The sequence below is a fragment of the Pseudophryne corroboree genome, chromosome 3, assembly GCF_028390025.1.
Source record: "Pseudophryne corroboree isolate aPseCor3 chromosome 3, aPseCor3.hap2, whole genome shotgun sequence".
NCBI lineage: Eukaryota > Metazoa > Chordata > Amphibia > Anura > Myobatrachidae > Pseudophryne > Pseudophryne corroboree.
Genome location: NC_086446.1, coordinates 381,315,355 through 381,332,254, shown reverse-complemented (window position 1 = coordinate 381,332,254; position 16,900 = coordinate 381,315,355). Strand labels below are relative to the sequence as shown.

General features: G+C 45.3%; 1 protein-coding gene across 1 annotated transcript in view; it reads left to right on the top strand.

The window, feature by feature from the left end:
- Positions 1-16,487, top strand: part of MAP3K14 (mitogen-activated protein kinase kinase kinase 14) — a 64,912-nt gene extending 48,425 nt beyond the window's left edge. Inside the window, exons 8-16 of the mRNA XM_063959993.1 lie at positions 287-418; positions 499-603; positions 1,693-1,856; positions 1,940-2,090; positions 8,300-8,539; positions 8,938-9,035; positions 11,698-11,824; positions 12,950-13,050; positions 15,563-16,487. Of these exons, the coding sequence (XP_063816063.1) occupies positions 287-418; positions 499-603; positions 1,693-1,856; positions 1,940-2,090; positions 8,300-8,539; positions 8,938-9,035; positions 11,698-11,824; positions 12,950-13,050; positions 15,563-15,784 (1,340 nt within the window). The 3' untranslated portion in view covers positions 15,785-16,487. The remainder of the gene's footprint in view (positions 1-286; positions 419-498; positions 604-1,692; positions 1,857-1,939; positions 2,091-8,299; positions 8,540-8,937; positions 9,036-11,697; positions 11,825-12,949; positions 13,051-15,562) is intronic.
- Positions 16,488-16,900: the final 413 nt, after the last annotated feature.

The following is a 16,900-nucleotide window of genomic DNA, read 5'->3' as shown; positions in this document are numbered from 1 at the left end:
ATGTAAAATCAGGGAGATTGCTGGTCTATTCAGGGAGTGAGGGAGAGTGCTGCTATTTCAGGGAGTCTCCTGCAGAATGAGGGAGGGTAGGCAACTCTGATCCCATCTAATGTAGGATCTCTTCTCTGCTTTCTCCCCCAGCAGTCCAATTTCTGCAGCTGAAAATAGGTGGGGCTTTGTGATCTGAAGATATGCTTTAGCCAGTTCAGGGGACATGTCTTTAGTAGAAGCGTGGAACTGTCTTGTTTTGCAAAGAGTGTAACAAGCTGTAAAATCTGTTATTCAGGGGGATCTCTGGGCCAGCTGATCATGAGACGTGGCTACCTAACAGAGGAATTGGCCCTGTATTATATGGCACAAGTACTGCTGGGCCTAAAACATCTTCATGCTGCCAATGTGGTGCATGGGGATATAAAAGGTAAGTCCCTGACATTATTTTTGTGTTTGCCCATTTGCCTCTTGAAGTATCCCTTCTAATCAGCCTTTCTCTATTTACAGCTGACAATGTTCTCCTGAGTGAGGATAGTAAAACTGTGTATTTGTGTGACTTTGGCCATGCTGCACATCTCCCTCCCGGCAAGTCCAGTGCACAACTAGTGACAAGTGAGTAACAATGCTGGCCAATTAACAATTCCCTGCAACACAAATACAATTTGGAGAGATTGAAATAAATATAAGATAAAGTGAACAAGTCTATTTGAAAAAGCAAGTTCTCTAACTGTGACACGTAACCAGCCAACACAGCTATTAATGGAATAACAGAAATGCTCACGATATATACAAAAATATAACAATATTGATATAACCTCTACACAGTGCAGTGAAGTTACAGAGTGTATATTTCTTTGGCTCTGGAGCATATATTGATTAATCCTTACAGGCAGCACAGTGCAACTCCTCATAATGATGGTTAAATGTAAGAATGAAAGAAATTAAATGGAGGAATCCCTCCCAGTTAATTGTATTAATGTCTATCAAATGACAAGCTGTTTTCTGTAAAGTCATAAATATGAGAAACTAAGTGAAATGCGTCAGTTACGGAACATGAGATAGCCTAGGACAGGGCTGGCCAAACCAGTCCTCGAGATCTACCAACAGGTCACATTTTCCAGACCTCCTAGCTGGTGCACAGGTATAGTCATTACTAATTAAGATGTGCTGCATTCATTCCTAACTGACAATTCTACAGATCTCCAGGAGGCCTGGAAAACATGAACTGTTGGTAGATCTCGAGGACCGGTTTGGCCAGCCCTGGCCTAGGATATACGAGAGGCAAATTACTGAATACATATATTGTAATACTAAATGTTGACACAATCTTTTACATATTATCAGACTATAAGGGAAATGTACTAAGCCTTGGGAGAATGATAAAGTGGGGAGATATAAAGTACCAGCCAATCAGCTTCTAATTGCCTTGTTACAGACTGCGTGACAGTGACATTTAGGAGCTACTTGGTTGGTATTTTCTATTTCTCCCTACTTTACCACTCTCCAAGGTTTAGTATATCTGCCCCTCTATTTCATTGGAGAACTTTTTATTATTAAGCATGTAAGTTTGGCTAAGAAGAAGAAATGGTACAAAAAAGGAATCTATTACATAAAAACCACACTAAATTGAAGTTTTCAGGAAGAGTTAGTCATTTGCTATTGGGCAGTGGTGTTGTAATTGTACATATTGTGTTCCTGCAGGTGAATATGTCCCGGGTACTGAGACACACATGGCCCCAGATATAGCAGGTGGAAAACCCTGTGACACAAAAGTAGATGTGTGGAGCGCATGTTGCATGTTCCTTCACATGTTGAACGGCTGGCATCCATGGAGCCGCACGCACACTGCACCCTTATGTCTGAAGGTATGTTACTGTATCAGAAAGGACAGCAAGCAACAATTGCTCTAATTCAGACAAGATACAAATCTATACAATTCTCTTTGCAGATTGCTACAGAACCGCCACCTATACATGAGATACCCCCCAGCTGTCACATGCTAACCCGCAATATTATAACGGCTGGATTACAGAAAGATCCAAGTAATAGAGCAACAGCAGCCGATCTGCTAGAAAAAGTGAATGTTGCACTCACTAAAAGTAAGCATTGTATACCTTGGAAAGGGCAGCAAAATATTGGTAGATACCTTCATGCTCAATGATATGTAATTGTGTTGGCTAGACCTCCATATACAGTAAGTGGAGGTCTAGACACAGATATTGTTCAATCTGAAATGTAGAGTTGCAAAATTTAATGGTGAAGTACTGTAAAATAGTATAGAAATAATGCAAATAATGTTTCATTCTGTAAATGTAACTGAAAAAAAAACTGCAATCTATATTCTTGGCATCAGCTAAAAATATCTAAACAAAATCATATTTGGCACATGTGGCTAAAAACATGTAATTCAGGAAGAACATGTGATCCTTTCAAGGTCCAATGTATTCTCAGTGGCAGTGGGAAAGGTTCCACAAGAAATAACTTTTATTCAATGGAAACAGCTGAGAACATACTAGCATTTGAGAGGTGACTGTCCAATCATTATTTCTCTGACGTCCTAAGTGGATGCTGGGACTCCGTAAGGACCATGGGGAATAGCGGCTCCGCAGGAGACTGGGCACAACTATAAAGAAAGCTTTTAGACTACTGGTGTGCACTGGCTCCTCCCACTATGACCCTCCTCCAGACTTCAGTTAGAATCTTGTGCCCGGCTGAGCTGGATGCACACTAGGGGCTCTCCTGAGCTCCTAGAAAGAAAGTATATTTAGGTTTTTTATTTTACAGTGAGATCTGCTGGCAACAGACTCACTGCAGCGAGGGACTAAGGGGAGAAGAAGCGAACCTACCTAACAGGTGGTAGTTTGGGCTTCTTAGGCTACTGGACACCATTAGCTCCAGAGGGATCGACCACAGGACCCGACCTTGGTGTTCGTTCCCGGAGCCGCGCCGCTGTCCCCCTTACAGAGCCAGAAGCATGAAGAGGTCCGGAAAATCGTCGGCAGAAGACTTCGGTCTTCACCAAGGTAGCGCACAGCACTGCAGCTGTGCGCCATTGCTCCTCATGTACACCTCACACTCCGGTCACTGATGGGTGCAGGGCGCTGGGGGGGGGCGCCCTGAGGGCAATATAAGACACCTTGGCTGGCAAATCTACATCATATATAGTCCTAGAGGCTATATAGATGTAAAAATACCCCTGCCAGTATTCCAGAAAAAGCGGGAGAAGTCCGCCGGAAAAGGGGCGGGGCCATCTCCCTCAGCACACTGGCGACATTTTTCACTCACAGCTCCGCTGGAAGGAAGCTCCCTGGCTCTCCCCTGCAGTCTGCAAGCTACAGAAGGGTAAAAAAGAGAGGGGGGGGCACTAAATTTAGGCGCAGGATATATATATATATAAAAAGCAGCTATAAGGGAAAACACTCATTTATAGTGGGATCCCTGTGTTATATAGCGCTCTGGTGTGTGCTGGCATACTCTTTCTCTGTCTCCCCAAAGGGCTTTGTGGGGTCCTGTCCTCTGTCAGAGCATTCCCTGTGTGTTTGCGGTGTGTCGGTACGGCTGTGTCGACATGTTTGATGAGGAGGCTTATGTGGAGGCGGAGCAGATGCCTGTAAATGTGATGTCACCCCCTGCGGGGTCGACACCTGAGTGGATGGTGCTGTGGAAGGAATTACGCGACAGTGTCGACTCCTTGCATAAAAGGTTTGACGACATACCAAATGTGGGACAGCCGGCTTCTCAGCCTGTGCCTGCCCAGGCGTCTCAAAAGCCATCAGGGGCTCTAAAACGCCCGCTACCTCAGATGGCAGACACAATGTCGACACGGATACTGACTCCAGTGTCGACGACGATGAGACTAATGTAACTTCCAGTAGGGCCACACGTTACATGATTGAGGCAATGAAAAATGTGTTGCACATTTCTGATGTTACCCCCGGTACCACAAAAAAGGGTATTATGTTTGGAGAGAAAAAATTACCAGTAGCTTTTCCTCCATCTGAGGAGTTAAATGAAGTGTGTGAAGAAGCGTGGGCTTCCCCTGATAAGAAGCTGGTAATTTCTAAGAGGTTACTAATGGCGTACCCTTTCCCACCAGAGGATAGGTCACGTTGGGAAACATCCCCTAGAGTGGATAAAGCGCTCACACGCTTGTCAAAGAAGGTGGCACTACCGTCTCCGGATACGGCCGCCCTGAAGGAATCTGCTGATAGAAAGCAGGAGGCTATCCTGAAATCTATATATACACACACAGGTGTTATACTGAGACCAGCTATTGCTTCAGCATGGATGTGCAGTGCTGCAGCTGCATGGTCAGATTCCCTGTTAGAAAATATTGATACCCTAGACAGGGACACTATATTGCTAACCGTAGAGCATATAAAAGACGCACTTTTATACATGAGGGATGCACAGAGGGATATTTGCCGGCTGGCTTTCAAAATTAGTGCTATGTCCATTTCTGCCAGGAGAGGGTTATGGACTCGGCAGTGGACAGGAGATGCAGATTCCAAAAGACACATGGAAGTTCTGCCTTATAAGGGTGAGGAGTTGTTCGGGGATGGTCTCTCGGACCTCGTTTCCACAGCAACAGCTGGGAAGTCTACATTTTTACCCCATGTTCCCTCACAGCCAAAGAAAGCACCGTATTATCAGGTACAGTCCTTTCGGCCCAATAGGGGCAAGCGGGTTAAAGGCGCGTCCTTTCTGCCCAGAGGCAGAGGTAGGGGATAAAAGCTGCAGCATACAGCCAGTTCCCAGGAGCAAAAGTCCTCCCCCGCTTCCTCTAAGTCCACAGCATGACGCTGGGGCTCCACAGGCGGAGCCAGGTACGGTGGGGGCCCGTCTCAAATATTTCAGCAATCAGCGGGCTCGCTCACGGGTGGATCCCTGGATTTTTCAGATAGTATCTCAGGGGTACATGCTGGAATTCGAGACGTCCCCCCCCCCCGCCGTTTCCTCAAATCTGCCTTGCCAACCACTCCCTCAGGCAGGGAGGCAGTGTTACAGGCAATTCACAAGCTGTATTCACAACAAGTGATAGTAAAGGTACCCCTACTTCAACAAGGACGGGGTTACTATTCCACAATGTTTGTGGTACCGAAACCGGATGGAATCGCTCAGGGCGGTTATTGCAAGCCTGGACGAGAGGGGTTACATGGTATCACTGGACATCAAGGATGCTTACCTGCATGTCCCCATTTACCATCCTCACCGGGAGTACCTCAGATTTGTGGTACAGGATTGTCATTACCAATTCCAGACGTTCCCGTTCGGTCTATCCACGGCTCCGAGGGTCTTTACCAAGGTAATGGCCGAAATGATGATACTCCTTCGAAAGAAGGGAGTTTTAATTATCTCGTACTTGGACGATCTCCTGATAAAGGCGAGGTCCAGAGAGCAGTTGTTGGTCGGGGTAGCACTATCTCGGGAGGTGCTACAACAGCATGGCTGGATTCTAAACATTCCAAAGTCACAGCTGGTCCCTACGACACGTCTACTGTTCCTGGGGATGGTTCTGGACACAGAACAGAAAAAAGTGTTTCTCCCGGAGGAGAAGGCCAAGGAGCTGTCATCTCTAGTCAGAGGACTCCTAAAACCAAAACAGGTGTTGGTGCATCACTGCACGCGGATCCTGGGAAAGATGGTAGCTTCCTACGAAGCGATTCCATTCGGCAGGTTTCATGCAAGAACCTTTCAGTGGGACCTGTTGGACAAGTGGTCCGGATCGCATCTTCAGATGCATCGGCTGATAACCCTGTCTCCAAGGACAAGGGTGTCTCTGCTGTGGTGGCTGCAGAGTGCTCATCTTCAAGAGGGCCGCAGATTCGGCATACAGGACTGGGTCCTGGTGACCATGGATGCCAGCCTTCGAGGCTGGGGGGCAGTCACACAGGGAAGAAACTTCCAAGGTCTATGGTCAAGTCAGGAGACTTCCCTGCACATAAATATTCTGGAACTAAGGGCCATTTACAATGCCCTAAGTCAGGCAAAATCCCTGCTTCAAAACCAGCCGGTATTGATCCAGTCAGACAACATCACGGCGGTCGCCCATGTAAACCGACAGGGCGGCACGAGAAGCAGGACGGCGATGGCAGAAGCCACAAGGATTCTCCGATGGGCGGAAAATCACGTGTTAGCACTGTCAGCAGTGTTCATTCCGGGAGTGGACAACTGGGAAGCAGACTTCCTCAGCAGGCACGACCTTCACCCGGGAGAGTGGGGACTTCATCCAGAAGTCTTTCAAATGATTGTAAACCGTTGGGAAAGGCCACAGGTGGACATGATGGCGTCCCGCCTAAACAAAAAGCTAGAAAAGTATTGCGCCAGGTCAAGAGACCCGCAGGCGATAGCTGTGGACGCTCTAGTGACACCGTGGGTGTACCGGTCGGTTTATGTGTTCCCTCCTCTTCCTCTCATACCAAAGGTACTGAGGATAATAAGGAGAAGAGGAGTAAGAACGATACTCATTGTTCCGGATTGGCCAAGAAGAGCTTGGTACCCGGAACTTCAAGAAATGATTTCAGAGGACCCATGGCCTCTGCCGCTCAGACAAGACCTGCTGCAGCAGGGGCCCTGTCTGTTCTAAGACTTACCGCGGCTGCGTTTGACGGCATGGTGGTTGAACACGGGATCCTGAAGGAAAAGGGCATTCCGGAGGAAGTCATTCCTACGCTGATTAAAGCTAGGAAAGAAGTAACCGCAAACCATTATCACCGCATATGGCGAAAATATGTTGCGTGGTGTGAGGCCAGGAAGGCCCCAACGGAGGAATTTCAGCTGGGCCGTTTCCTGCACTTCCTACAGTCAGGGGTGACTATGGGCCTTAAATTGGGTTCCATTAAGGTCCAGATTTCGGCTCTATCGATTTTCATCCAGAGAGCACTGGCTTCACTACCTGAAGTTCAGACTTTTGTTAAGGGAGTGCTGCATATTCAGCCCCCTTTTGTGCCTCCAGTGGCACCTTGGGATCTCAACGTGGTGTTGGATTTCCTAAAGTCACATTGGTTTGAGCCACTGAAAACCGTGGATTTAAAATATCTCACGTGGAAAGTGGTCATGTTGTTGGCCTTAGCTTCGGCCAGGCGTGTATCAGAATTGGCGGCTTTGTCATGTAAAAGCCCTTATCTGATTTTCCATATGGATAGGGCAGAATTGAGGACTCGTCCCCAGTTTCTCCCCAAAGTGGTATCGGCTTTTCATCTGAACCAACCTATCGTGGTGCCTGCGGCTACAAAAGACTTGGAGGCTTCCAAGTTGTTGGACGTAGTCAGGGCCCTGAAAATCTATGTTTCCAGGACAGCTGGAGTCAGAAAGACTGACTCGCTCTTTATCCTGTATGCGCCCAACAAGTTGGGTGCACCTGCTTCAAAGTAGACTATTGCTCGCTGTATCTGTAGTACGATTCAGCCTGCACATTCTGCGGCTGGACTGCCGCATCCTAAATCTGTGAAAGCCCATTCCACGAGGAAGGTGGGCTCTTCTTGGGCGGCTGCCCGAGGGGTCTCGGCTCTTCAACTTTGCCGAGCAGCTACTTGGTCGGGGTCAAACACGTTTGCTAAATTCTACAAGTTTGACACCCTGGCTGAGGAGGACCTAGAGTTTGCCCATTCGGTGCTGCAGAGTCATCCGCACTCTCCCGCCCGTTTGGGAGCTTTGGTATAATCCCCATGGTCCTTACGGAGTCCCAGCATCCACTTAGGACGTCAGAGAAAATAAGAATTTACTCACCGGTAATTCTATTTCTCGTAGTCCGTAGTGGATGCTGGGCGCCCATCCCAAGTGCGGATTGTCTGCAATACTTGTATATAGTTATTGCTTAACTAAAGGGTTATTGTTGAGCCATCTGTTGAGAGGCTCAGTTGTTATCATACTGTTAACTGGGTATTGTATCACGAGTTATACGGTGTGATTGGTGTGGCTGGTATGAGTCTTACCCGGGATTCAAAATCCTTCCTTATTGTGTCAGCTCTTCCGGGCACAGTATCCTAACTGAAGTCTGGAGGAGGGTCATAGTGGGAGGAGCCAGTGCACACTAGTAGTCTAAAAGCTTTCTTTATAGTTGTGCCCAGTCTCCTGCGGAGCCGCTATTCCCCATGGTCCTTACGGAGTCCCAGCATCCACTACGGACTACGAGAAATAGAATTACCGGTGAGTAAATTCTTATTTTTTCAATTGGTTTCATGGATCACACATCCTCCGATATTCAGCTTTTTTGTAGTGAGGGTTACAAAGCATTTTAGCCAGCAGAAAAAAACAGAGGTAACTGTAAATTATAAACTTTAATAAATATGTTTTTGTTTTTTTATAGTGGGAGGTGTGAAATTTCCACATAGCTCAGAATACAGAGAACCGCGGAGTTTCCCTGTTGTCTCCAAGGAAGTACCAGAGGTCACTCACTCCAAATCCACGTTGTGTGCTGGAGAATGTGGCACTACGTTGTGCCACCACATGAAATGCATAACAGAAATACCTACTTTCACTCTGAGAGACAAAAGTGTGGATCAACCCAAAATCTCATGTGACATGGAGATAGAGCGTTTAGAAATAGGTTAGTTAATAATCTAATAATCTGTAAACTGGACAGTCCTGCTTTTATGTTTAAAATTATATAAAGTGTAATGCTGACATCACCATATACCTCAGAAAAAATTGCATGCTGACATTAGAGTCTTTCATTGCCCACTACATTTTATATATGTATATATATATATATATATATATAATTGGTGGCATCCTATGTTGTATTAAGTTGCAAAAGGCATAGTTTGGGTGAGCAAAGCCTAAACATGAATCGTCTTGATAAAGGTCTGGTACCGAAACATTGCGGTAATGGAGAGCTTTTGCAACTTCACAGAAGACTGGATGCTGCTGCTATCAAAAAAACTTTAATAATCCCACTGCAGTGACGTAGTTTGTCTTACCATTTGCCTACCCTTCTTTTTGCAGATCTATATAAGGAGAACCTCTCCCAGCCATTCTTACTTGAGGAACAGCAAGAAATGTTTTTGAGTGGCGACAGCCTGGAGCTTCTGCCCAGCCACAAGGTACAAATGAGTGTGATTAAGGAGCCTAGTTATTAGGTATTATTTGCAGGATATTACTCCTCCCCCCCCAAAACTCCCCATCTTCGGGGGCTACCCACGAATAATAAGAAAACCCCCGAACGCATGTAGCTGGGGACAGCAGCAGATATCAGAGGATGTACTTTACAGTTTTTGCTCACAAAAGCAGCCCCAATAGGTTTCTTTAGGGACTGCTTTTTAAACGAGTTTCCATCACTATGGAATGTGATGCATAGCAGAGTTTGACCCTGCTTATCCTGTCCGGTGGTGTCATATCATAGTGTTCTGCACTTCTTCTGGTCATCCACAGCAGCCATATTGGATTTCTATCGGGTAACTCTCTAGCCAAATCGGATCCAGGGCTGTGTTCATGTGACCCGCTCCACCCATGGATGTGAGGAGCTCCCTACTTAAACCAGTCCCAGTGCATCAAGCCTACCCCATTATAACAACTTTCATATACCTGCTGTCAGGTCCGGCCCCAGCACTACTAGCACCCTGAGCGAGAATATTTGAAGCGCCCCCTCTCCCCTTCAATACATGGGCCAGCCAAAGGCACGCACGCTCCTGAAAGTGGGCGTGGCCTCATAAATATATATTATGTTATCATACATACAAATTGAATGTTATAATAATTAAATATATATATATATATGTGTATATATACATATATATATCACACAACCCCTCTACACATAATTGGCAGCCTTACACATAATGGCCACAGTGATAGCTGCTTACATATGCTGCCCTCAGAAATGAGGATTGGCTTAAAAAACGTAATGCCCCTAGTAGTGCCAGTTACACATAATGGCCCCAGCAGTGCCAGATACACGTAATGCCCCTAGAGTTGCAAGTCACACGTAATGCCAGATACACATTATACCCCCAGCAGTGCCAGATACATGTAATGCCCCCAGTAGTGCCAGATACACATAATATCCTAAGAGGTGCCAGTTACACATAATGCCAGATACACATTATACCCCCAGCATACTGCTTACTAGATAATGGGAATGATATCTTCAATAAACATGTACTGTCATAGAAAAGCACATATTATGACATATTAGCTGGCCAGGACTATTAGTAGCCTTATTTATAATAGTGATAGGGATAACAGAGAAATAGTAGTTAGTAACAGTACATTGGGGGCCAGCCTGGCCACATCAGACTCTGGGATAATGAGCTCAGCAGGAGGGCAGCTCTTCCCGCACCATCTGCCCCATCATGTGTCCTGCATCCCCCCAGTGTGCCCAGTCACACCTGGCCATGTGTATAGCCTGTCAACTACATCTCTCACCCAGCCTGGCAGGAGGGAGGTGACTGCTTCACATAAAATGACAGGAGCCGGTAACACAGACCCAGAGACTGCGCTGTACTGAGAAGCGGACTCATCAGAAGTAGCAATGGAGCCACACCAGACAGGAGAGCGGGGGAGATGCGGGCACACTGTGGGGAACATACCTAGCACCGCCATAACGTCCACGGTCCACCGCACCCTGTTTGGCGACGATGACCACGCAGCAGTGTGAACTGGTCTGGTCACTGTGCGCAGGCTGGGCAGGGATGGCGTTGGGGTAGATGCAAGAACCAAGTTGGAGAAAGGACCTCTGATGTCAGGGGGAGGAGCTAGGTGGGATAGTTCTTTTACTATCCACGCCAGTAACCCTTTAGTAACCCGGTGACGAGGATACATTTAGGGTACCCTGTTTGGACATGGCTCCTCCCCCTGGTGAAGTGGCTCCTCCCCCTGGTGATGTCAGAGGTCCTTTCTCCAACTTGATGTTATCCATAAGCATGGCGTCGGCATCTGATGTCACACGCAGGCTCCGCACAGCTAACACACACTCTAGCCTTGGCCCGCCCACAACACTCCCCCATCATCACGGGAGTTGGGGTGGACAGCTGTTATTAGGGACCCGGCTACAATTTGGTGGCGATGAATAGCGGCACCCATTAAGGGTGGCGCCCCGCGCAGCAGCTCTAGTGGAGCATGCCTGGAGCTGGCCCTACCTGCTGTTTCCCAGTGTTTCTTGGGTGCTAAACTTCGGTTTAATGGACATTATAACTACTTGTTTTGTGTGATGAAGCCCACTGCTAAAGGACTATATGCTACAGTAAAGCCATCTGCAATACTCCAAAGACTACTTGTGTATAAACTGGGGCACTTCCTTGTGACACTAATGACATTAGTCTGTTGTAGCCTATGGGCTACATTACGCAAAAACTACCAGAGAGTGAACTGTAGGATCCCTTTCCGGCACTCACCACTAGTGCATGTGTGGTCCGCAGACCACGCATGCACAGTACTGCACACACCTCCTGAAGAAGTAGTGGAGGCTTTGCCAATGCGATCTCCTCACTACTTACACAGTGCAGGGACTCCTGTCCATGAGGATATATTTTAATACATTCAGGCAAATCAAAATGTATTATTGCAGTGAATAGCAGCGATAAGAAATTATAATTAGCTGTCTCAGACCCGATAATGAATAAATATGCCCCTATGTATTACAAATAGATGTCACTACCCTTTCACTTCTATTCCTTATTTGCCATTCCTTTCACCTAAGTTTCTTTTTCAGCCTACATTGTGCACAACAAAGCTTACATTTCTTCTTTTCTTTTCTCTGCTGTATAGGACTCCATGACTACTTTGGACACTAAAAGTTCAGGGATTTACTCATGGGACAGCCAGATGGAACAATGGAGCTTACAAAGTGATTCACTGTCCAGCGGAGGAATAACAGCCCCCAGTTGGTTCAACGGTAAATCATGGCCATGAATTTCATTTAAAGTATTGAGACTTGGCTAGTTTAAAGCAAAGAGTGAAATTACCATAATAATGCGGTAACCCTATTGTATAAAGCATGATTTCTCAGCCTGTAGTATAGCTATCCCAAGTGTTGTACATCCAATTCAATGAGTAGGGATATAAGTACATGGATGTAGAAAGGACTAAACTTATACAAAATACATTAGAATGGACATATGCAAATGTGTAAAGGGGATGCGGTTACAATCAGGATACCGACGCCGGTATGCCGACAACTGACCATGCCGGCTAACAGGAGCTATTCCCACTCGTGGGTGTCCACAACACCCATAGAGTGGCAATAGAACCTATGGCGAGCGCAGCTAGCCACCGTGCCATCAGCGTGGCGAGCACAGTGATCCTGCAAGGAGCTTTGTTGCACTCACCCCCCAGCCGGAATTCTGGCAGCCGTGATCCCGGCCGCCGGCATACCATACCCAACGCGTGTAAAAACCGATGAGGCTGCTTTGTACACATTTATACAGATCAGGATAATTGTTAAACACTAGCTGCTGTGAAGAGTTATGTGATACAAAAACTTGGGAATATAACTTCCATTAATACAAAGAGTCCCATAGAAAAGTAGGAAGTTAGTGACAAAGTGCTGTATGACAATGGCATCACCAGGTGTAGCTGAGAATATATACGCACATTTGCAAAGGAGGCGTGGCCTTATGTCCACGAAGCCACGTCCCTTGTATGACGCAGACCCGTGTATTGATGGGTACTTGCAGCCACTGTCCTTGACTACTCCTAAGGCATCGGACCTGCCTAACCCCTCTGCGGCTCTGCTATTTTGGGTTCACTTCTTTAGATGGTGCGGCCCGCACCCCCTTAGTGATGCCACTGGTCGATGATAATGAAAAAAATGGCTATCATATGCCTTCTTCATCAACACAGAATGGAAGCTGTCATTTTCAGAATGTAGACTTCTAATTTGCAAAAATTCACTAAGCCACCGATGCATATCACTGATTGCTAGTGAATAATCAGCAATCTCTGTTCCTGAGTATGATAAATTGTTACAGTGGAACGTGATAGATTGTGATCTTATAATGGCTGTGCATGTGTGTTTCAGGTGTCAAAGTTAAACTACAAACCTTCAGTGGGGAGATATTTCACATCTGGGAGTCCGGCAGGACGAAATTGGGAGATCTGGCCGTGGGAATCAGCAGTCAGGTATGAAGGAGGGACCTTGTTGGCTCTGCTGAGTGTGGTTTTTAAAAGTAGGATTTTAAGGGGTCTGTTTATTAAGACTGGTGTTGGGCCCCCGATAGTTAACATTGTACATCGCCATATACTGTGGCGGTTTAAAATTTATTTTTTCCCCACATGTATATTATCCTGGGGCTCTACTTGCACCTGTGAAAACCCAGCTCCTAAGCAGTGGTCACATCGCCAACAGCCTGACATTCCAGTGGTATGGGCAATCATCTGGCTGCACATGTGCAAGCATAGTGTACTAGAGATCCACCTCCGGGGAAAAAAAAAATTGTAGCCTACCGCATACAATGAATAATATCATCTAAAAATGGCATTAGCTGTCAAGGATTCAAGCTCTAAAAAACTCTTTTTTTTTTAGAGTTTGCTAAATTGGAGAACACCGCAGCCTCTAGTAAAAAAAAAAAGGGGACTGTTGTATTTTGTATTACTATCTAACAATTATCATTTAGGTCAATACACAGCAGTAATCACTGAACAATTATCATTAAAGTAGGGCAAGCTTACAGCAAGCAATCAGGACTTTGCAGATGACACTAAACTGTGTAAAATAATTAAGAGGTACATTTACTAAGCAGTGATAAGAGCGGAGAAGTGAGCCAGTGGAGATATTTCCCCATCAACCAGTCAGCAGCTCTGTATCATTTTATAGTATGCAAATTATAGATGTTACTTCAGTGCTGATTGGTTGCCATGGGCAACTTCTCCACTGGATCACTTCTCCGATCTTATCACTGCTTAGTAAATGTACCCCTAAATCAGTTAAGGATGTAGACTCTCTACAGAATGACTTATTTAAACTGGAAGACTGGGCAGCTACAGAAGGTGTAGTATGGGGTTTAATACTGGGATCAAAAGCAAACATTCAGTCTAAATTAAATGGGGAAAATCTAGGAAAATCAGTAATGGAAAAGGATTTGGGGGTGCTCATTGACAGTAGACTTAAGCAGCAGTGCCCATAGTCAGGGTGCAGCAGCAAAGGCCAATAAGGTATTAGCTTGCATAAAATGTAGGAATTGAGACAAGAGAAGCCAGTATAATCCTACCACTGTATAAATCATTGCTACGGCCGCATCTGGAATACGGCGTACAGTTCTGGGTACTACACTATAAAAAAGATATGGAACAAGAAAAGGTTCAGAGAAGAGCTACAAAATTGATAAAGAGCTTAAAGTCGTTGGATTATAAGGAAAGGATTACTAGGTTAGATATGTTTACATTGGAAAAGAGGTGTCTAAGAGGAGACATGCTTAACATCTACAAATACATTAAGGGTCAATACACTGAACTATCAGGCAATTTGTTTATCAAGAGACCTATACACAGGACACGCGGTCACCCCCTAAGTTTAGAGAAGAGGACGTTTCATACCCTTAGCAGGAATGGCTTCTTCACAGTAAGGGCAGTAAAGATATGAAACTCTCTGCCAGAGAAGGTTGTAATGGCTGACACAATTAATATGTTTAAAAAAGAGTTAGGCAATTTTTTAGCTGAAAATGGCATCCAAGGATATAACCTTTAATAATAATGTATGGTAGTATCTGGGGCAGTAGAAGTAAATCCACATCATAGCAGTAGATCAAATATAGGTTGAACTCGATGACACATTGTCTTTTTTCAATCTCAATAACTATGTTACTAACTTACTATGTTAGCACTTGGCTTTCATTTGTCTGGTCCAAGTCAGCCAATGAAGTCAGGTGACTGATTAATTACTATGTATCACTGTCCATTTTTATGTGGTTTGTAAATACTGTAACCTCTAATGTCTATTGTGAGGGTCTATAGTTCCAGTAAGGGGATTGGCAGATTTGACAATAAAATACTAATCTGAGGTAGAATTTATGTTACCTGCAGTGAGATCTCCACCAACAATGGCCCTTATTCCGAGTTGATCGCTCGCTAGCTGCTTTTAGCAGCAGTGCAAACGCTAAGCCGCCGCCCTCTGGGAGTGTATCTTAGCTTAGCAGAAGTGTGACCGAAAGGATCGCAGCGCTGCTACAAAAAAAGATTGTGCAGTTCCTGAGTAGCTCGAGACTTACTCCTACCTAGTGATCACTTCAGACTGTTTAGTTCCTGCTTTGACGTCGCAAACACGCCCTGCGTTCGGCCAGCCACGCCTACATTTCCCCAGCCACTCCTGCGTTTTTCTCCGACACGCCTGCGTTTTTACACACACTCCCCGAAAACGGTCAGTTACCACCCAGAAACACCCACTTCCTGTCAATCACTCTGCGGCCAGCAGTGCGACTGAAAAGCATCGCTAGACCTTGTGTGAAACTGCATCTGCTTTTGTGAAAGTACGTTGCGCGTGCGCACTGCGCCCCATAAGCATGCGCAGAAGTGCCGCTTTTTTACCTAATCGCTGCGCTGCGAACGAAAGCAGCTAGCGATCAACTCTGAATGACCACCAATGTCTGGCTGTTTCTAGTCTCTCTAATAACATATTTACTGCTCTTATATCCTACAGATCCCTATAAAGTCTTTTACCATATTAAGCTCGAATGGAATCTCAATCCCATGGAGTACAGACATTGCAGACTGCGGGATTGACCTACAGTGTTCTCTAGCTCCTGACTGTGGCGGGAGCTGGCTTTGGAGGGTGAAAAAGGGAATAATGGAAGAAGGGAATACAGGGGAAGTATATACAGGTGGAGGGACAGATGCCCCAAATTTCCGAGCACCAGAGTGACCGCTGACAGCAAACAATTCTTACACTTTCTTGTTCAACTGCTTTATGTGGCTTATTGGTTGTAAAGTTTCGAATCATATCAGGCATCACCAAACCACAGACAAATGTGTATATGAAATGTACATATCTGATATTATTCTATATAGTTGATACTCCTGACTTATAAAATTGCAATAACTATCTACTGTCAGAATAATACAGAGGTTTTCTGAAGTTTAGCTTTATTTATGAAGTGGTGGCTTTTGTAAGCAGCTGCTTCCTGTCGAGTTGGAGGTGGAAATCTTTACACTGACTGCGAGTAACGTTTTAACGAAAACCGCCGCTTTGTCAATAAAGCCCATAGACAGCATTTTTAAGGGACTGGTGAGAGCATTAACAGCAGAAAGCACCCAGCATTGTCTGGGCAGTGCATTAATACACCTTCTGTACCGATTCTATACAGGAGTCTGGATTCTGAAGTGTGAAGTCCTTGCACAGGACACTTTAATTATATATCGATCTTTCAACTCTAAGCAACAGTGATCTAGATTTATAAATGATTTATGTGAAGCCATTGCTACCTACTGTATACAGTAGATCATAATTTTGTGGCTGAACCAGTATCAATGAATGAATTTAGTAGGAACTAAGAACATCACTAATGAGCTAAGCGCACAATGGTGCAGATGTATTAACCTGGAGAAGGCATAAGGAAGTGATAAACCAGTGATATGTGCAAGGTGATACACGCACCAGCCAATAAGCTCCAATATGTAAATTAACAGTTAGGAGCTGATTGGCTGGTGCGTGTATCACTTTGCACATATCACTGGTTTATCACTTCCTTATGCCATCTCCAGGTTAATACATCTGCCTCAATATCTTTATTGCAGGAAATGGTCCACATAAAGGGCCACGGATCTGATGCTGAATCTCTTAGTGGTGCCTAAGCAGAGTGCATAACTCCGCTTTTTATATTTATGTGTCTCAAAATAAGTTTCAATTTGATACAAATATTAAGATGCCTTAAAATAAGTAAAAAAATATGCAATAAGGATGAAATGCAAATAGTATCTGATGCAGGCATTCCCAAGGCACACTAACAGTGCAGGTTTTAGTGATATCCAGGCTTCAGCA